The sequence below is a fragment of the Cetorhinus maximus genome, chromosome 13, assembly GCF_964194155.1.
Source record: "Cetorhinus maximus chromosome 13, sCetMax3.hap1.1, whole genome shotgun sequence".
Lineage (NCBI taxonomy): Eukaryota > Metazoa > Chordata > Chondrichthyes > Lamniformes > Cetorhinidae > Cetorhinus > Cetorhinus maximus.
This window is the reverse complement of record NC_135891.1, coordinates 4,369,243-4,391,631: the sequence shown is the minus strand read 5'-3', so window position 1 is coordinate 4,391,631 and position 22,389 is coordinate 4,369,243. Positions and strand designations below refer to the sequence as shown.

At 40.9% G+C, this 22,389-nt stretch overlaps 2 protein-coding genes across 3 annotated transcripts in view; both read right to left on the bottom strand.

Annotated features, from left to right (window-relative positions):
* The window catches only part of LOC144689116 (uncharacterized), a 5,436-nt gene extending 1,781 nt beyond the window's left edge, over positions 1-3,655 (bottom strand). The window contains exon 1 of the mRNA XM_078556258.1: positions 3,520-3,655. Within this exon, the coding sequence (XP_078412384.1) occupies positions 3,520-3,655 (136 nt within the window). The remainder of the gene's footprint in view (positions 1-3,519) is intronic.
* A 4,437-nt stretch (positions 3,656-8,092) lies between these two features.
* The window catches only part of LOC144688369 (death-inducer obliterator 1-like), a 109,565-nt gene continuing 95,268 nt past the window's right edge, over positions 8,093-22,389 (bottom strand). The window contains exons 12-17 of one of the 2 annotated variants that reach the window (XM_078554839.1): positions 20,188-20,317; positions 18,431-18,968; positions 13,986-14,139; positions 12,449-12,538; positions 9,931-10,126; positions 8,093-8,143 (exon numbers count right to left, since the gene is read on the bottom strand). In XM_078554839.1, coding sequence (XP_078410965.1) covers positions 8,109-8,143; positions 9,931-10,126; positions 12,449-12,538; positions 13,986-14,139; positions 18,431-18,968; positions 20,188-20,317 — 1,143 coding nt within the window. In that variant the 3' untranslated portion in view covers positions 8,093-8,108. Of the gene's footprint in view, positions 8,144-8,172; positions 10,127-12,448; positions 12,539-13,985; positions 14,140-18,430; positions 18,969-20,187; positions 20,318-22,389 lie in introns of those variants that run through there. The other variant, XM_078554838.1, reaches the window with a different exon arrangement.

The window sequence follows — 22,389 nt, the reverse complement described above, 5'->3', positions numbered from 1 at the left end:
GGGGTGGAGAGTGGGGGGGGTTGGGGTGGAGAGTGGGGGGGGGGTTGGGGTGGAGAGTGGGGGGTGGTTGGGGTGGAGAGTGGGGGGGTTGGGGTGGAGAGTGGGGGGGTTGGGGTGGGGGGTGGGGTGGGGGGTGGAGAGTGGGGGTGGAGAGTGGTTGGGGTGGAGAGTGGGGGGTGGTTGGGGTGGAGAGTGGGGGGTGGTTGGGGTGGAGAGTGGGGGGTGGTTGGGGCGAGAGTGGGGGGTGGTTGGGGTGGAGAGTGGGGGGTGGTTGGGGTGGAGAGTGGGGGGGAGGTTGGGGTGGAGAGTGGGGGGGAGGTTGGGGTGGAGAGTGGGGGGGAGGTTGGGGTGGAGAGTGGGGGGTGGTTGGGGTGGAGAGTGGGGGGTGGTTGGGGTGGAGAGTGGGGGGTGGTTGGGGTGGAGAGTGGGGGTGGTTGGGTGGAGAGTGGGGGAGGTTGGGGTGGAGAGTGGGGAGGTTGGGGTGGAGAGTGGGGCAGAGGTGGGGATAACAAAATGGGGATGAATGGAGTGAGTAGGTGAGGGGTAGAGGGGTTGCAGGGAGGCAAAAGTTGGGCAGAGAGTGAGTGCGGTGAAGGCGATGTGGCTCTTTTCCTGTGAAAGTCAGAGTTGCAGATTCTCCCGAAAACTCGGATTATACCATTCCAACAACAGCAATAGGAATGGTTTCCATCTCTCATCTGTAACGTCTGCCTGTTGCTTGATGTCCCAGTCTGGACACGCAGTCTATAGCTGGGAAAACAATTATTTTTTAAATGCTTAAAACTTCTCAGGATTAACCTCATCAGATTAAAAATAAAACTGGTTGAAGGCTCTTGGGAATAATCCTCAAATCCAAGTGGGATCGTACGGCTCCCTCGGTCAGTTTGAGCGGGTTTTTCTGTTACTGTCAGTTGTAATCGGAACGCTGAATAAATGGAGAGAGATTTTCTTCCGTCATTGCAGCAGGTTCCCCGACTTTGTACCAGGAATATCCCAGTCCAGGCACACTTCAATTCGGAGTCAAGTGGACTGGGAACCAATGAACAGGCATCTCTTCACAGGTCACTGAATCCAGGAGCGTCCAGGCAGGTTCAAGCGTCGGGTGATAACCAGTCACAAAATAAGCATCACACAGTGATCTCCCTGAAATACACACCTGTTTAGCGAATTTATTGCCCAGTCAGGCTAAACGCTGTATTGTTATATTAAAAAAAGGGATATCAGGAGGGAAGAAATCCCATTTACATCCCGGCCGCCTCGAAACGCTTTACAACAAATTATTTTTTTACATATAAAGTAGTCACTGTTGGAATGTAGGGAACCACGAAAGACAATTTGCGCACCGCAAACTCCCACAAAGAATAGAACAGTAAACACAACTCCTGGCTGGAGCCCAGACCCGCTTTTAATTCTCCTGCTGGTATTTTCGCAATTATTTTAATGAGGCGATTTAATGATTTCTGTCCTATATTCCTGAGGATCATGTTAGACAGGTCCGAAATCACCATTCAGTCAGTGCGCTGTTGGCCAGGCAGCGGGAGCCCCAAATTCACTGACAGTAAGTCTCACTCCACACCACCTCATCCGACATAGAAACCATCTCCTGTCGGAGAAAGACTGAGAAGCCGACAGAGCCACAGCGCCCAGTCCATATTTACAGTCACCAAGACCATCAGAGCTGGGATGGGATTGTTGGGGACATTATCAAGTCCTACCAGCACAGAAATAACTGAGTGACTAAACTGATGAGAAGTTTGTTGGTGCTAGGGTAATGCAGCAGCTCTCGGCTTCGATGCCTGGTCTGGTCTGATATCAGGGAAGCCAAAGTTGGCGGAACTTCCATCCAAGTAGAGAGTTAAACAGGGTCCCAACTCCTGACCACCGCACCAATGAATCCTGATAAAGGGTTTGACTGTGGGTGCCAGTTGATGCCTTCCAGAGCGGAATAGCGGCCAATACATTGAGGATGGCCAGTCGGCCGGGAAGTCGCTGTGGAACGGGATCCTCACAAGAGGCAGCTTCCTTTAGGAGAGGAAGGGACAAAATGTCTTAGACCATGCAGTATTGACAGGTGTATCATCACACACACAGTCCCACTCCCTCCACCACAGCCACACACTCCCAAGCACGTTGCCAAGAACTGTTTAAACTCAATATTTTGTAGCGGATTGCACTTTTACAAACTAAGAGACGTACAGCACAATTTCAATGTCGAAAAGTTCAGTTCCGTTCCCAGATCAAATGCTCCCGCTTATTTGAAACTGAGCGCGGTTAAAGCACTGCTCAGCGATCATTCTAATAGCTGATCAGCTATTGAAGCTTTACATGAAGCTCTCGTCTGCTGCTTCCTCGACCAACTGAAAGACGTGGCTGCAAAAGGGAACATCTTTCCCGGGCTAATTCCCTCCAACAATCTTTTGCACAACTAAAGCTGCTACCAGAGAATCCAGTTACATTTAGGAGTTTGCCAGTTTTTAAAGAGTTTGCCAGTTTTAATAATCGGGCCAGACAACCCGAATGAAATATTTAAAAAAGGGTCTTTGTTTGGACCAGGACATTAGCTTCACGGAAATAGAAACGATTCAGTCGAAGGGAAGAAGGTGACACCACTTATGTAAAACGGTTAGAATTTATACTTTCAATAATTTTTGTGAAGTTAATGGCATCAGAACGTGGAGTATTTTTCTGCAGTGAACTGTGATCTGGGATACACTGCCTGAAAGGGTGGTGGGAGCAGATTCAATAATACATTTCAAAGAGCAATTGAGGGCGTCATTCGCAGGCAATGGGAAAGAGCAGGCGAGTGGGACAAATTTAAAGAGTCAGCATAGGCACGATGGCTGAATGGCCTCCTCCTGCGCTGCATCTCTTGTGGTATCGGTTTGACTTCCTACACGACATTGGCAGCCTCTAATCAACCAGAGTCCCAAGCCAACCAGACTCGCAGTATAGGAGTCACTCCGGGATCCTTACTTTCATTCAGGGAAACACACCCTGACTGAAAAAAAGAGGGATACGAGGAAAAGGGGTTGGGGGAGGGGGTCGCATCGTCAAGACTGTAGGTCAGAAAGCTGCAGGCGTCATTAAGAGGTGGCGTGTGAGGACTATTTGGGAGTGTTTCTAAGTCTCATCTTTTCCCTACAGGTTGGAGATCACTGAGACGGATTTCATGGTCTATATATGTTGGTATGGGCGGGGGGAGGGTGTCTGAGCTGCTGTGGGGGCGGGGGTGGGGGGGAAAAATGACAGACTGACTCTTCTATTAACAATAATATTTAAAATAACCAGCTACTGTCAACTTAAACGTTTACACAAGAACTGCTCAAAACCAGCCACTCACTAGCCTGTAGCTCCAGCAGCTCAGTGTCTGACAGGGCACAAAAAACCGTATCGATAGGGATTCATTCCTGCTCGCTTACTCTCCCTCCCCAATCCACTTCTGTAATCTACTTCAATGGCCGTCCATCCCTAACCCCGCTATTCTCGGATTCCGAAGTTCTGCCCCACTTCCTTACTTACAGCGGCAAACTAGGTAAGCGAAGAGGTCCCAGTGCACCCGAGTCTTTAGACAGGATTTCTCCCTGTCTCTGAATGGTAGAATATTGGCGAGTGTCCCCACAGCGTCAGCCAGCTTCAGCTCCTGTCCCGGCTCCATCCGTCCACTTTAGGTGAGCTGCCACAGATTCCGTGAATGAATGAATTTCTGCCGCGTGTGTAGTTACAGACCTTTGCTGGGACTTTAGGGTGAAGCACAGCCCTTGCACCGTCAGATCACACAGGCAGTGAGGATGGCTGTACAATATCAACAAGCTGATAGTGTCCACATCTCACACTCGATCAGAGGACCCCAGACCAGCAGCTCAACACAATCATGCAACACAGGAGGTGGTCATTCGGCCCATTGCACCTACGCCGACTCTTTGAGAGAATTATCCAATTAGCGGTACTCCTCTTTCTCTAAAGCCCAAATTATTTTTCTTTTCTTTATCCAATTCCCTGTGAAAGTTACTATCGGCTCCTCTTCCCACCCCCGCAAGCACTGCATTCCAGATCATAACGATTAAGCCCAATTTCCAATTTAAAAATAACCCTGCACAAGTCGGATACACAACTCCTGCTGGCAATGTTATAGCATCTCCCAGGAGGAAGGAAACATCTCAAGTGATTTACATTCACAGGGAGAAGAAGCGAAGACTATGGAGCAGGAAATCAAATTGGAAAATGTTGGAGGAGCCTGAGCGCTGAAGGCATAATTGAAGAGGTGTGTTCTGTAGATTTTGGCAGAGGGGGAAGGTGAAAGGAAGTAGGCGGAGTGTTCCAATGAACAGGAACAGGCGGCAAAATGATGGAGCAGTGAGCATGGGAACACAGAGAAACCTGGTAGAGATAGGGACAACTTGTAAGCAGGGAGTTGAACTCATGTGAACTTGATGAGGCACAAGAAGCTTAGAACATAAGAAACAGGAGCAGAAAATCATAAAGCCCTTTGATGCTGCTCTGTCGTTTAATATGATTACACCTGATCCTCAACCTCAACTCTAAATTCCCACCTGATCCCCACATTGCAGATTTCTGTAGAGTCCAAAAATCTATCAGCTTGAATATACTCAACCACTGAGCATCCACAGCTCTCTGGGTGAAGAAATTCCTCATCTCAATCCAAAATGGCTGTCCTCTTATCCTGACAGCATGCTCCCTAAGTCTGGACTTTCCAGCCAGGAGAAAATAACCTCCCAGCATCTACCCTGTCAAGCTTTCAAGAATTTTATACATTTCAATGAGATCATCCAGAGTATAAGCCCATTCTATTCAATCTCTCCTCATAGGGAAATCCTCTCATACTCTCATTCCAGATATCAATCTAGAGGGCATTTGAGAGTGGGGAGGTAGTGAGTAAGAGGTGACACAGGTCACAGCCATTTTGGATGGATTTACTCTTGTGGAGGATTGAGGTAAGGGGGACTGTTCAAGAGTAGTCAAGCCTACAGGTGATGATGCGATGGACTCGGGTTTGGCAGCAATGGTGGTGGGGCAGGTAGTCGGGTAGTTTATAGATAATTTGGGTTGATAAACCATGATTAATATTAATTTATAAAAACAAAGATTTCAGAACAAAAAGGCTCCTTAAGGTGGACCAATCCTTTTCAATAACTGCTCGCCCTTTCTATATCTCCGGAAACCATGTTCAGATTCGATTTCACTGATCATCCTTGGTAAGCTCTTCCACAGCCTGCCTCCCTCTCTCTTTGATGAAAAAAAAAGTTCTGCCTTATTTTCTTACTCTTAACTTTCCTATTTTGGACTTATGCTCTTTGTTTTTCAACCCTTCGCATCGGTCATTAGTAGCTGGGTTTGAAACTCTATGGAGCCCAATTTTCCTGTTGATGATTGACCCCAGAGGTGTGGTTATTTGAAACCGCTCTGCACTGCAATATTCGTCTTTCAGTATGGTGAATTCTATTTTCTGCCTAGGCCTGTAGAGTTGGTTCAAATGAACAAAAATGAAGTCAGTCTTATTCTCAAATTACTTACCAAACATATGGCAACGGTCAATAAAACCTACCCAGAATTACTTTGCTGCTTATTCATAAGCTCAGAGATCTACAGATTGTAACAGTTATATACTAAGTAGCAAAATTTTAAACTTATGCTTTTGAAACTTAAAACAAGCTTCAGAAAACGTGGCTTTAAAAACCATGAAGCAAAAATGTGTGGACGTATATTAGAATGTAAAATCACTGGTAAAAAAAATCCAATGTAACTGCTTATCTGATGCTGTTACTAAAAGACATCAGAGATATTTGATCCTATTGTATGTCAGCTAGCCTTAGCTGCAGGACTCTTGCCCATTAAGTTTGTAGCCTCAAATCCTACTGCAGGACCTGAACGCTTAATCCTGGTCAACATTCCAGTGCAATAGGAGTGCAGCATTCTTTTTTGGATGAGATGTTAAACTGAGATCCTTGTCTATCTGTTCCATTGGTTCAGGTGGACACGAAAAAGATCCATTGGTGCTATTTGAAGAGCAATGAGTTCTCCTGGTGTTCCAGCCATTTCCCCCTAACAGATTAAATGGTCATTTATCTTTTTCCCCATTTGTAGGATCATGCGGTGAGCAAACTGGTTGCTGTGTTTACCTACATAAATGTCTGCATGTTAAAAGTCATTCTCTGCTCATGATTGTAGGAGAAGCCTCATTTGAAAACAGGATATAATTTAAGGTAAAGCTCAAGATCTTTACCCAAGATTACCATATGAATTCAATTCTGCATTTTACTGCTAATTCTCATGATAAACACAAAGTTATAGTGTAAGAACACCCTAATTGTGTGATTATTTCTGATCCTTTGGCACTATACAGGGCAATTTAATTGTCATAAACAGATAATTACTTTCTGTTACAAGGATGATGTCCTTGTGATTTTGATCCTGATTGACGAGTTAAATTCCAGCATTGTAAGCTGTGAAATTGAATTCAGTTGGCACCCAAAATGATGACCAGACCTAGGGGACACAAGTTAAGAATAAGGGGTCTCGCATTTAAGGTGGAGATGAGGAGAAATTCTCTCTCTCAGAGAGTCGTTGAGTCTTTGGAAATATATTCCCCAGAGAGTGGCAGAGGCAGGGTCACAGAATATTTTTAAGGCAAAGATAGATTGACTCCCTTGTTAGTCAAGAATCTAAGGGTATTGGGGGTAGGCAGGATAGTGGCATTGAGGCCACAATCAGATCAGCCATGATCTTATTGAATGGCGGAGCAGGCAAGGGGCCGAATGACCTACTCCCGCTCCTAATTCATAAGTTTGTATGCTGCAGTAGGTTGTAAAAACCCAATAACCTTAGAGAAGGGGATTCTTACTACATGTAATTCCAACCCTATACTACATTGGTTGACTTTTAATGCCTGCAATGCAATACTGCATTGCTAGTGTTACTCACAACCCAAGAACAAATGAAGCAAAGTCCCTACCTATTGCGTAAAACAAACCATTGCTGGTCTGTTAAGGCAATGCTTTAAATTTTAATAAATTATCAGCAAATGCTGCTGTAGCTGACAGCATGTATAGGTTCCAAAGACCATTCATGGTGAGATAGTAGGGTGGGTGGGACATATTGATCAAAAAGGAGCAGGTATGGTGGCTTAGAGGTCATTTCCTAAATATTCTTGTGTTCTTATTTCAACAAGGGAAGGGATAAAGCACTGTTCATAGCTATTATTCAGAGTCTAGTTTCACTCAACAGCGTATGGGTTAATTGAACTGATTGCATTTTAGTCAAAGGCATATAAAAACTAGTTACAAACCACATAACACTGAATGAGTGTTGTAGCTTCAATAGCACAGCACCAAACTCCTAGTCAGCATTTGAGTTGAAACTAACCCAATCAACTGCTCTGAATGGACAAGTGTTACCAGTTCTGAATTACAGTATCCGCAGTATTTTGCTTTTACCAATTCTGAATTAGATTCAGAGATAAGAGCAGAACGCAGGATCAGCAAACAGTACAAGAGAAAGGAAAAACTGGCAGCAATCCTGTTGATCATGGAATACAGTTATAAAGCTGCTGAGAACATTAGAACAAGGGGCATAAAACGGAGCATAATGCAAGATACTAAGAATTAAAACAAAGATGATACTGTGTTAATGTATCATTTTGTTGTCATTTATAACTAGAACAAATTAGAAAGTATTAAAAACTGGTACCAATGGGAACCTTCTGGGATTCATTTTCATAAACAGATAATACAACTTAAATGAATATTAGTCAGGAGCAAACCTCCCAGGTGTTAATTACAGGTGGTGAGCTGTTACCTGCAGACATTGAATCCACATTCACCATGACCAATGAAAAATGAGCAGGGACTGAATTCGACATCCAGCACTGCAAAGGTAAAGTACGCAGGAGTCTTCCCACGTTGAATGCTGTAAAGAGAAAACTTGCAGTCTCCGAACTGCATCAAACCCTATCACGGTGCCAGCTGCTGAATCACATTCTCCCATTATAAGGCGCTGAACTTTAAACACTGTCAAGGGTCCAGGATTCAAACACATTGAACGTTGTCATGGTGCCAGGCGCTGAACCTCATCCATTGCTGAACACTTCACACTCACAAGAATCCCAAATGCAATGTTCTGGAAATAACTTTATTAATAATAGTAATGATGAAAACAAAGTTACAATACTGAAAACAAAAAAAAAAATTGTACACAAAATAATACAGGTGTGAGGATATCAGAAACTACCCAATGTAAAAATCAGCTCCAGAAGAGAAGACACTAAAAGTCAAACCCTAAATATACATAGAGAAGCTGAATAATTATTCCCTGATGCAGAGAGTTAAAATTATTACCTGAGAACTTTACGCCTCCAAATAACACTAAAACTCATACTTTTGCCTATGTTTCAAGGTTATACTTGTGAGACAAAGTAGTATGTATGCATGGAATATGAATAAAAGCCTTCATAAAGAATTTTAATTTTTAAAAGATGTATGCAAATGGCAAATATGTAGTCAAGCATTTGAGCTGGTGTTTTAAGGGGAAAACATACTTGTTAAATTTTCCAAAACTCTAGTGCCTTAATGCACAGTGCTATTAATATCAATGAAACTGTCATATCCAAGTCCAGTTCTATGGATGTTGCAATGCGCTAGAGTGAGGTAATTTATCATTTAAATGAAAGTCCCAAAGAACAGTCTTGGGTGTAGAAATTTCTGAAAGAAGCCCTATAACACAGTGACAAGTCGCAAGCCTTGTCCTGGGAAAGCTATAATATGATGGAATGCCAGAAAAAGATCTTGCTTTTCTGTGTAAATATATCAAAATATAATAAAAGTATAAACTGAAACACAAGGCAAGTTCACCTTAAATGACACTCTGCTCACCTTTATCAGGAATGTTGGCTACTACACACGTGACAGACATTTCAAATTGAATGGACTCACCTTTATGTCATGGAGCTGCTCCAGTTGCTTCTGTATCAGCCAAAAATCAAAACCATGAAGCTAAGACTGCTCATTCTATTTCTTAAGTTCTTAAGAATTTCAAATGACACTTGGTACCCCTTAACGTGCACAGACGTCTGGAGGCTGACTGCCACTCTCAGTGCTGGACTGACAATACCAAACACTAGGGCAACTCCTATAGCAAACTGCTTTTGAAAGCATCATCCAGTCCTGCAAACCTAAATTTTATAAATTCACGTTACAGTTTGTAACGATCATTCATTCAGTTTTTGGGGCTCATTTTAATTAGTTGGTGTAGAAAGTCACATGATACCAAATGGTGACTGTACATTTGTTTAATCCTGTAACTGCTGCAATGTTGACTGTGACCACGTAATTGTGCAAGTACACGATTTATAGATACCACATGTTACTGCGTGCAGCTGGGAAGATGCTTACAGATGTAATGGGGTTAAGTATTAGTATGTATAGTGCCACACAGCACTGAGAGGTGCATCTGACATTGCATCAGACATCTAATCTGTACTGTAGTGTGGGGTGGAAGGAATTTAGGAGGAAGAGGTGAAGCCACATCACTTCTGCATGTGGCCCCTCACTCCCACCCCCAAACTAGGTCTACAATACACCCACTCAAGTCAGTTTTAATTACATTCAGCCTGGCTTCCTACAGATGGTGGTAGGAGAAGGGTATTGAGTATAGTGGATTCTCCCACACAATGGAAAGAGGGATTGTGAGCTTTCACAAATGGTGCAAAAAACTCTTGAACAGGGGAGAAAATACATTTAAACAGGCAATTTCACCCGATAAAGAGTTACCACCATACTGGGACATGTGAGTATACTATGTAGCTGTGTGTCGTTACAGCATGTATATTTTAGCAATGTTGCCAGGTTATCTATGACTGTTTTAGTTGTTGTTCAACTTGCATTTTTCTATTCATGTTTCTAAATAATCTGCTCTTACCTGGGCCCTCAAAAGGTAATAATTTGGAGGGAATCGGATCATGGGCAGCAAGCGGAATTAGATAGAGGTCCTTGATGTGTCTGGCGTTATTTGCCACCACGCCGAAGCGCCCCCGGCTGTTGAAGTAGGAGTAGAGCGAGATGTAGGTGACTTCCTCTTCCTCCGTGGCTGGGTGAAAACGAATGAGACAGACTTCCTGTATTTGCCATGGTAAGAAACAAAAACAAAAAACACTTAAAACAAAAGCTAGATTGCGATTATAGTTCTAACAGTAGCTACATCGCCACTTGGACTCCCCTTCCCCACCAAATCTCAACACTTGCATACAGGATGTTGAGGGCAGGGGGGGGTGGGAGGAGAGGATCAGGAGGCCATCCAGCCCATCACGCCTATTCCATCATTCAATGAGATCATGAGTGATCTGCACCTCAGCTCCAGTTCCTCGCCAAAATGTTGGGCCTGGCCAACTCTGTTGGGACACATATCCAAACAGACAAAAAATTTGGGAGTGTGCTACCAAAAACATTCTTAGTTGTGAGGTTGTGCTGCCGGAATGAGCGTGCCTCGGCAAGTCAAATCATTTCGATTATACATAAATTTGTCCGAGCTGTTTATTAGCACTGTTTGCCCATATAAAATTTGTGCAGGAGAATTTTCGTGGTCTACACTTGAAGAGCCTGATCTAAATTTGAGCACTGAATTAATTCTTGCGGTTATTCCAAGCCTAACACCAATATTTTTTCTCTAACAGTCTTGTGCCCCAGTGATCTGTTTGACTAGTGATTAATCTGGTCCTACACAGTTCTGCCCCATTTCTCATAATGTAGTGGCCCACTCAACACCATCTGCAGTACTTCAACTACCAGTATTTGTTTTTGTCCTTCCATATAGCCTTTGGACTTAATAATTATAAAGCAACCCAAAGCCCTCCAAAAGGCCTCAACAATATTTGTCCCCACATGTGGACACTTACCTTGGAATGGGTACATCCCTTTAAATATGAGCTACAGCCCTTTAACGGTTGCAGACTCATGAATTTTTGTAGCCTTCTATGTAACTGTATTCTATGCACCAGCCTTAATTGGCAGAGGTCATATATTTAAGTGATATTCATGAGCTGGCTTTGATAGCTTTTGGTGCAATCAGCTCCTTTGGAGCCGCACACAGCAGCCCAGTAGCCAGGATCACTGAATCATCCAGCTTGAAAAAGTTTGGAACTCATTACATTACTTAAGTCACAGGCTGAATGGAAATAGAAATTTGGAAGAGTTGATACAGTTTGCAGTATATACTGTTAGCAAGGTACTCCAGTGGATTCCAGCCTTGGAATGTTTTACTATATTATAAAGTGCTATATAAATGCAAACATATGTTAATAAAAATCACCTAACACCCCAAAAGCCAAGAGTGATTTCATATAAAACAACTTTTCAGGTCCATTTTTCAATAATCTCATGAAATCACCCAGTAGCTTTGTTATCTAACTCATTGAATACACACTTATAATCATTACTTGCGAATGACAGTTTGGCCCTTAAAGGACTCAAGCATATGTCTATTAGATTTTTTTTTGACATCAGTTCAACAAATAAACCTACTGTTTTGGTTTCACAATGGCATTCTCATACAGTCAGACGCTGTAGGCATGCCATGTATTTGAAATCACTATCCTTAGGGAGCCAGTGTCAGTTAGTTGCTGGTGGGAGAAGGTTTGCTACAGATGTATGCAGACAAACACGCACACAGGAACTTGCAGAGGGTCAGACAATAGTTCTAATTATTTTTTTCTTAAACGTATTTAAAATTTTGGACATCCATTTTGAGTACATTATTATAAAGAGCGTTCTTTATATTCTCCAAATTCTAGTCAAAAAGCCATTTCATCATGAAAGTTGATGACAAATACTTGCAGTAAGAGGGCTACACCTTAGTTACAAAGCAGAGATTAGATATTTACAAGGGAAACAGAGGGACGAAATTCTGCTGGAAAGTGGGATTTAAAATCTAACCAGTAGTTGCTGTTAAAATATGCTGTTACATGTAGTTATAATGTCAAGTCAAACGTAGTTTTACAGTCACGGTATCTAGGTCATTTTAAAGAGCTTATTTAGCAAATCTGCTGTTGACAATCTCTAATTACAAAGGTACCAGTACTGTCACAATCTCAAATCTGTGCACCAGTTTTCTAAAGTCAGTAACACTGGAAGAGATGATGTGCGCAGAATGCTTTTGGTTTACTGTTTGTCAGAAGAGAATGGTTCAGAAATTGTTGAATGGATGTTTCTAAACATCAGCTGAAAAATCAGAATAACTGTTACTTGCAACAGAAAGGTGAAAAGATTAGATTTAAGACTAAACTTTTCTACATGGCAGACGAAGTTAAAGAACCGATTTAGCTGTAAATGCATGCAAATTCCTAATCATGGAGTGAAAGCAAAATGATGTGATGAATTTTACATAACAATATAAACTTTTAGTGGATTATAACTATGACGCTGACTAAAGCACAATACAATACCTTGGAGAGAGATGACTTCAGTTTTCCTACATAATCCCAGACTGTATGGGGTGAAATCCTGCCACCAATATGAATTGTATCAGGCAAATCCTAAGAACACACACAAACAGTTACATTTAAAAAAAATGCAAAAAATAAAACAATGAACTCTGCACTACAACCAGATAGTTTATGGCAGACAAAAGTAAAATATTAATTTGCTAAAAATGCAGACAAGTTGAGGATGGCACATAAATAGCAGGTAGAAAACTCAAATAGGAAGGTAGATGAACATCTTTAATAGAGCTGAGCACAAAATGACATCTGTTCTTGTGCTGCACATGTGAAGCCATTCCACTCCTCCCTTCACCTGATACTAACACTAAATCCAAGCTGACTGGAATTGATGTAAACTAACCAATGTTTATTGGCTGTACAAAATCCTGCTTTTTAGTGACAAAAATTGGTGACAATAGCTAGTGCAGATGTGATTAAAGATAAAATTTTGGTCTGGTTTCTTGACTATAACAAAATGTACAAAGGTTTTATTTTAACAGCAGGGTTAAGAATAATCAATCAAGGCAATGTGAAAAGTACAGTGATTCAGGATGACGGTTAATAACTTTACAATTACTTTTTAAATTATTAGTCATGTCTTTTCCTCCCTTCTAATTGGGGTCATTTTGCAATAGTTAGGTTTTAAACTTACAATAAAAGAAACATATTCAAAGTCTTAATTTCTCAAACCCCTGTCAGGAGGCTTCCAAAATCAAGACTCATGACTTCCAACTAATGTGTGGAAAAGATTTTTTTTTTTAAATCACTACGCTTCAAAAGACCTGGAAAAATATCAAAGTTTGTAAAGTTATTTGGCTCGCCACAGAAGATTGTTAGCTATGACATCTTGCCAGCAAACAATAGTAAAGAGTATTTTAAAAACACTATTCACGACTGTTCCTGTGCACAGACTGTGGAAAATATCCTTAAAGTTCCTCCTGGCTCCACATCTCCCAGAAAAGTGGAAGAGTTCACTGGCATTTAACATGCGTTTCCAATCATTATTGGTTCAACAGGACCTGATTGCCTTCCCAGCCCTCATTGCAAAATACACCTGCTAGGAATAATTAAATAGTTTTAAAACTAGCAGTGTGTATAGGCTTAAGAACCCTCTGGCTGTCACAAAATCAATGCAGGAGTTCCCTCAAAGCCAGCATACTCATCTAGCTTCCATACACTATTTACAGCAGAACGGCCAGATAGCAGTCAGGAACGGGAACGTGCACAGATTTTTTTCTTGCCCCAGCCGCTAAGTATTCTGCTCGAGCAGGCACCTCAGCTCAGCTCAGAGTATTCAGTACAGGTTTAGCATAGAAGGGAACTTCATAGTGATATCCTTCATGGTCCTATGTCTAGGTTATCATCTAGGCCTAAGGCAGAAAGGTTGGTCAGTTAAGTAAAGTGCTGCTTGTGAAATTTCACACCAGCAACGAGTCAATGCCCAAAAATGGGAGAAAATTCGCTGGGGAGGGTAGAGTGGATAAGAAAAAAAGTTTCTTACCTCAATGAGGTAATCAATAGATCCAGAGACTGGATAGGCTTTAGTGACAAACTTTGCTACACCATGCATATTGATAAATCCTTTCCAAATTGCATCCAGGTGAGAGAGGAACAATGAAGTATCTAATTCTGCTGGAGTCTTTGCCTCCGAAATCCTGTAACAAAAAGTGTTAGTCAGACAAACCTGATACAACAGTGACACCATCTCACAAACTACCTGTTTGTTGGAGCATTTACCCTGTCTATTTCCCCTAATAATTTTAGATTCCACATTAATTTAGATATCAAGTCTTTGTTATAACATTCAGGTCAGATGTGCATAATTAACAATGTTTATTTGAGGTCCACGTGAGGCCTCTTAATGGATTTCGTTTGTCTTTAAAAATGAAGAGTCAATAGAGAAAAGGTGTGACAATGAAACAATAACCTGCCTTTTCTCTTTCCAGATGCTAACTAGAACATAGGAATTGCTGAACAAAATATCAAGATCCATCTAGTTCATCTTCTGTCATCCTGACAGTCACATGAGATAACAATAATGGAGTTGTTGACCAAACTCAGCAATCAATCTCTATCAATTAATCTACAACAGAAGTGAGGAAAAACAAAGTAGTTGGGAGCTTTGGGAACCATGGGTCCAAAGTCAACTGTTCCTCCCAAGCATCGTAATCTCACCACAGGTCATGTCTCAAATTACTCATGCAGTGGATCCCAAAATGTTATTTGCTGAAACAAATATATCTCGCTTGCATTTTAATGAATCATTGTTAACTACTTTCACTGTTTCCTTGGGGGGGGGGGGGGCGGAGAATCTATTCTATAGAATGACCTCTCACTGAAATACTGGGCCCAAGTGCAACATTGGTTTTGCATCCTGCCTGATTTTACTCTCCACTGAAGTAAATGGGGAGGAATATCAGGCAGGGTGTAAACCTGATGTTTTACCCAATCTCCTAGGTTTCTACAAAAAGTTACTGCGGATGCTGGAAATCTTGTTTTGCAAGGTTAAAATTAACCCCATTGTTTCTGCAGATAAGCTTTGAATTTACCCCACTTTCAAGTGCAGGCCATGTCCTCTAGGTCTACTGTTGTGGATGAGGTGAAATAGTTTGTAACAATTTACGTTAACCAATCCATTTAGAATCCTAAAAAATAAGTGTATCAGCTCAATCTTTTTTTATCCAGTGAGTACATACCCAATTTCCAATATTGCTTCTCCAAATCCAAACCCTACCCTCCATCTCTTCAAACACCTTGGTTTGCTTTCTGTATTTTTTAATAGCTTTAATACTCTTGTGCTGTAGCCATCATAACTGTTCCCACTCAAGAGAGCATCAAGAACTGGAGGGCACAGATTCAAAATAATTGGCAAAAGAAGCAAAAGTGATACAAGGAAACATTTTTTTACCCAGAGTGTGGTTGGAACCTTGAACGAACTTCCTGAGAGGGCGTTGGAGGCAGGTTTGATCAAGATATTCAAAAGGGAATTGGATTGCTATTTAAAAGAATGAATGTGCAAGGTTCCAGAAATAAGACAGGGGAGTGGGACTAGGTAGAATGCTCTTTCAGAGAGCCAGTGCACTCAATGGGATGAATGGCCTCCTTCTGCAATGTAAAGGTTCTGTATACAATATTCTATGTGCAGTTGCAATGATTTATAAAGTAACAGGATTGCCTCACTATGTTATCTCAATATTGGCTGTTAATATTTCTCAACAACTGATTTTCTTTATTCACTGCCACCAAGTATTGTTGCAACAGCTTCAATTCATTGTCAATCAGGATCCCTATAACTTTAATTTTCCATGCACATTATTGCCTTTCCATTTCAGTAACAGTCCCTTCTTCCTGGATATTTTGTCCACTTCTGAGACACTTTGCATTTCTCTATATTAAATTTCACTGGTCATCTGTCTATACAATTCCCAAATCCTCCTGTAACTTGTCCTGTGCAACTTTACTGTCTACCATCTTCATTAGCTTTGTAGCATCTGCATGTTTAGCCACTGTGCTTGTGGCCCTTAACTCCAGGTTATTTATAAAGGTATTAACAAGAGGTCCCAAAACAAGCCCACGTGCGATCGCACTGCCAATATTCTCCCAGGCTGATCACAATCCCTGTACCACTATTTTCCCCCTAGGTCCTATCAGTCAGCCAGTTACCTATGCATGACATGACCTGTGGTGAGTGTACCATGCTTGGGAGGAACAGGTGACTTTGGACCCAAAGCTCTCCACTGCTGTTTATTTTCTAGATTGGTAAGATCTGTCCTTCCTGAATCCATATTGGCTATCTTTTAGGACTATTTTTATCCAAATGTTCCATATAATCTTCAGCAAGGATTTCAATAACTTTACATGCAATGGAGGTCAAACTCACTGGCTTGTCATTTCCTGGATTTCTTTTTCTATCCCTTTTAATTGAACTGATTTTCTACGTATAAAGATAAGAGCTAAGGCAGCAGCCTCTGAACCATTCAATTAGATCATGGCTCCCAACAAAATCAACTGGTGCTTCTGAACAACTACGATTGTTTCAGTAGCCACAGCCTTTTGGAGCAGAATTCCAGATTTCCAAAATTTCCTGATTTTTTTTAATTGAAAAAGGCATAGAAGAAATAAAGGATGAACTTCACCAGAGACCATGCTTTAAAGAACTATAGCAGCTTTGGGTTCCTCTTCACTACACAGCTCCAGCCATACCTCTGCAAGTCCTAGCCCCCAATGACAAATTTAAATCCATCCATGGTTTCACCTCATCCTATCTGAAGTCTCTTCCAGCCTTCTAATTTTCCCAAGCTCTTCACTTCTATGGCTTCCTGTGCAACCATCCCCCACTTCACCCATCTTTGGCAGCCATGTCTTTAGCTGCATAGCCCCAAGCTCAGGAATTCCTTTCCTAAACTGCTCTATCTCTCCATCCTTCTTTAAGACATTCCTTAAAATCCACTTCTTTGACCAACTTTTGATTATCCCCAATTTCCTTTTCTTTGGCTTGGCTCACATTTTGTCTCACATTTCAGTGAAGTTGTTGTTGGAATGGCCCTTAGAACAAAAGTAGACATTAATTTGTCCCAACTGGTAGTTACCCAGCAGAAGCATAAGGTGCACTGTATTGTTGCTAGGCCTAACTTTGGAATGGTCATCAGACAACTGAAATATCCACTTCAATGTGGAGTGGACAACATGCAAAGGAAGTTTATTGATTTCTTCTTGATTGTGTGTGGGTATACAACCAGTGTATATACTGGTTATGAGGGAACACTTTCACTCTTGACTGTACATTGGGTACATAAACTTCCCTTCTCCCAAGGGGCAATCATTACACTGCACATTACATTTATAGCTAGCACATTCCTATCAATCAAGCTTTCCCTGTGTGGGAAAATTGGTATTCAACTTCGTTGAGCAGTTTGGCCTGGAGTACTGAGAGTACTTCTGGGCACCTCACCTTAGGAAGGATATGTTAGCTTTAAAAGGAGTGCAGCATAGATTTACAGCATGATACCTGGACTCCAAAGGTTAAATTACGAGAAGAGGTTATATAAACTATTGCTATATTCCCTGGAATTTAGGAGGTTAAGGGATGATTTTATTGACGTTTTCAAGACATTAAGGAACAGACAGAGTAGATAGAAACTATTTCTTCTCATCAGGTTCTAGGACTAGGGGCATAGTCTAAAAACTGGAGCTGGACCTTTCAGGACTGAAATGAAGAAATACTTGTGTACAAAAAGGTAGAGACTTTGCTAAATTAATTGAGTGTGATTGATTTTGTTATCCAAGGGTATTAAGAAGGATTTGGAGCAAAGGCATGTGGAGTTTGGTTACAGATCAGCCATGATCACACTGAATAGCACTACGGGCTCAAGAGGTTAAATAGCCTATTTCTATGTTGAATAGCTTGACATCTGAAAAGCGATGAAACAATAATGTTCAAGTCAGAAGTGTTTTGACAACTGTTCAGAGCAGTTAATCCAAATCTTACATGTGTTTTAGCCAGACAGGGATTTTAGGATGTTGGAGAAAGAGTAGGGATGAGAAACTGATCTGAATAGGAGTTCAACAGGAAGAGAAGAAATTAGTTTAGTTTATGTAAAGCCAATTAGGATTTCTGGCTCTTGTGTCAAATTCAATTACAGCCCTTCGCCATGGCAAAGGTTATCTGTTCTTTAATTTTGACTCTCAGTGGTAGTATCATATTTGTGTTCTTCTGGCAGTCTATACTTTTTAAAAATAATACAAATTTCCTAAATGCACTTGAGAGCTACAGCAATGTTCACTGCTGAATGAACTGTTGTGTGCCACAAGCAACCCTGCTTCCTGTTTGAGAGCTACTTTCACCCACGTTTTGGAATTATTTTGTATGCAAATCTAATCTGAATGTTGTTCTGACTGGTGGCTTTGGGTGGCTGAAGTAGTTTCCTCCTTATGGTCCTTACACACCTTACTGTTGTTGATACAGTGTAGTTTTGCTCAGGTGCAGTTGATGGTTTTGTCAGTATAGATTTGGGAGCTGCAGATGTCAAAATGGATTTTGGTGCCTCGTCTTCCTCCTTTTCAGCACCAAAGGTTCTCCCCATCGCTGTCTCAGAAACCATGGTACCAGCTGAAGACATTGATAATATAGGTTTAGGGACAATGGAGGTGCTAAGTGAAGAACCTACAGTGATGGATGTTCTATCTGTCCTGGAAGCTCCAGTTGGATTACTGGCTAGTGATATGAAGGAGCTGCTGGCATGTTCTGAAATAGACTGTAAAGTAACTGCATTGGTAGCCATAGAGACTACTGATGGAGTGGAATGAGTGATCATTTCTTGGGTTGAACCACGGTTCTCTCCAAGTGCTGAAACAGTCACTGTTGCTTTGTCTTGTTCTTGCTGACGTCTCATATCGGGCCTTGATTTCATTTTTGGTTCGGTTTTTTTGGTTACCACTTTCGGCTTCTTAGGCATTGGTTCATCATCTGAGACTTGAACTTTTCCTAAAAGGGAGTGCAAATCAAGAAATGAGTTAAAAGGTTTGGGGTTAAGTTTAATACAGATGTGGCTTGTGCTACAGCTCATTGATATTATTCCTGGAATGAATAGCCTGAATTTATGCCTATTTAACTGTTAATATTGTTCACTACACTTATGTTTCTAAGCATGCCAGTTGATCTTTAATTACTTTGCACAGGGACAAAAAAACATTTTTGGAATTGGGCGTAGGTAGGATATGTTCATTAATTACAGTTCCATATTCATTTGGGAGCCATTTGCTTGACCAGATCCAGGGCTTCAAGCCAGCAAAAATTAGAACTTGAATCATTAAAAATTCTCCAACTTAACGTGCACGTGTAATGGCTTCCTTTTGCTTTGTTGAAATAATTGGATCTAATTGGACCCTACTAGCCACACAAGCACTATCAACATATGGTGAGTATCAATTAATCATAAAGCAATATTGTATACAATGGGTGCAACTTTCTAAGGACTCTGCTTAAGGACAATTAGGGATGGGCAACAACTGCTGGCCTAGCCAGCGACGCTAATATCCCATGAAAGAACTTTGGTTTTTTAAAAGTGGCAGTTTATCTGTACAATATTTGTCTGCTGTGAGGGGGCCTTGCCAGAGGTGTAGCGCCTCAGAAGGTACAACCCTACATTTATTCAAACCTTTTTTAAATCATGCTTCAGACTGCCTATTATTTTATTTTTATATATATATAAAATAAAAATATATCAAACTCCATAAGCAATCAGTTTGAAATAGATTTATGCAAGATATAAGCCTACAATCCAATTAAAGTACAAGAATGTTCTGTTGACAAGACACTTAAGCACTGAATATGGTTGCACTGGTCTCTGCATGACTGACCAACATTCAGATACTGAGTTATGATGATATGGAATGCACTGTCTAAAAGCAGTGCTGGAAGCAGATTCATCAGCAACTTTCAAAAGGAAACTGGATATAAACTTGAAAAGGAAAAACTTGCAGGTCTACAGGAAAGAGCAGAGGGGAGCAGAACTAATTGCGCAACTCTTTCAAAGAGTCAGCAGATAGGATGTGCCAAATGGCTTTCTACTGTGCTGTATGCATTTCATTAGTGTAAAGATGAAGGCTGCACAATTCTGCTTTTGTTCTCACGCCAATGTTGCACAGTACTGCATTGATAAGTGTTCCCATGATAAACCCTAAAATGTTTTAGTGCTGTTTACCTGTACAAATTCTGCAGTTCAGATCAAATAGGTGAGCTCGATGTTCATCTGTTGTGTCTTTAAGCATGCTGCTGAAGATGTCAGGTAGGGGATGGCTAGTCTTCTGAGCAGGGCGCATATCTTCCTGCTCCTGAGAAACAGACACAAACTTCAACCTCATTGAAAGACACTGGAGAATTGTAGTAAAAGTAGAATGATGCACTTACAAACTACTATAATATTGAGCATATAAATTCAAATTGCAAACAAGCACAATCTAAAACATATTTACTGGAGTGGAATGCAGAATATTTCACCCACTTTTTTTTTACACACAGCAAGTTGTTAAGATCTTGAATGCACTGTATGGAATGGTGGTTAAAGCAGATTAAATAGTAACTTTCAAACGCAATTGGATAAATACTTGAAGGGAACAAATATACAGAGCAATGGGAAAAAAGCAGGGGAATGTGTTCAATTGGACAGCTCTACCAAAGAGCCAGCATTGGGATGATGAGCCTCCTTCCGTGCTGCAAAATACATTTAGTGAATATAGCAAATTAGGATACATTCTTTTATCATTTTCAATATTTCTAATTCATTTTATCAACTTTATTCTGCAATCACCAGTTAATTGCATTATTTAGTGTCTCTGCTTTGCTAGTGACATCCCATTCTGTCCAATTCCAATGACACCACTGTCCAGTAAATCATAGGTTGGACAATAAATGCTGGCTTTGCAAGTGACCCCCATATCCTGAAGAATGACTACAGAAAACCATTCTTTGAACCACAGATTTCAGGTGAAGTTATAATGAGGCAAGCTACTTGTTTTCAGAAGAATCACTAATAACAGTCAAATTCTGTCTTGTGCTCAAAACCTGCAGCTCTGTCTGTAATGAGCCAAGCAGCACATATCAATGATTGAACTTGAAACCTTCCTTCATTACATGACAAACGACAAATTATATTTAACCCGGAATAAAGGTGATTTTTAACATATTTTCAAATAATGTAAAGTACAGTAAGCAATTTGATATAAGTATTAGTATCACCAACCAAGAACAAAAACAAATCAGTATTTCACTCTATCCACTGATCAATTTTATAGCAGCAAAAGAGAGATCATGGAGGGAAAAAAAAAATTACCAGGAGCAGCTGAAAGAAAAAAAAATGAGGATAGCTGTAAAAGTAAATGAAAACAATGATAAAAGAGGATCAGATTAACTTCAGGTAAGACCTAGGGAAGTTCAGATACAGAGCACCATGGAATAGCCTTGACAACAAAAATATTAACAGCTAGGAACTGGCAGGACAAAAGCCACAGAAAAAGTTTGTGCATAACGTACAAGGTTTAGAAATTTTCAAAACCCTAAGTTCAAAGGATGTATACAGTGCTTACTGTGCTTTGGTCAATATTCTTTTTACTGTGATGATAGAACAGAAGTTGGTTCAGATATGGAGGCACAACCTGACTGCAGTTCTCCACTAATTATTTCTGCTGATGCTATAGTGATCTTTTGGTATTACCAAACATCTTTCAAAATCGATCATGCAAATCTTTTATCTCACTGGCTGTCCTGTTTAGAATTATGTCATGATGCGCCAGTTCCCTTCTTTATTCAGAACTTTTGTTTCTGCAGCAGCTGTATTTTTGTTCAAAATTAAATCATTTCCATGGCAGTCACAAAATACAAAAGACAGAAGATCCTTTGTATACAAATATTTTGTAGCTGTAAGAACAGTGTGCATTAGCACTCATAGATGGTGAATATCCACTTTTTAAGTGTACCAGGGCAAGGGTCTAGAAGTACACTGAAGAACTGCAGCTCGTGTAGGTAGATTTAGTTAGCAATTCCATCTTGCGTATGTGGACCTCAAAATAGTGTCTGTTTAAGTGATAATGACTTAATGCTACATTAGAAGTCAGCATAGTGCTGCAGTTATGTTGAACGGTGCCACGAAACACAAGGAATATAAGAACCCATTTGGAGTTTGTTTGTTCGCTTGTTGGTGTCAGCATCTTCCCAGAAGGTTGATTGCCAGGAATCTTCACCTCTGTCTGTCCTGTGCTGCCCTTACAAATTCCACATAGGTCACCTGCATCCAGTCCATTACATTCATCACCCATTTTCTCCCCTACTTCCATCTCCTACATTTTCTGTCGATCTTCCCCTTCAATAATTTTCTGTACATTAGTCAGTGTAGTGACCAAAATATTGT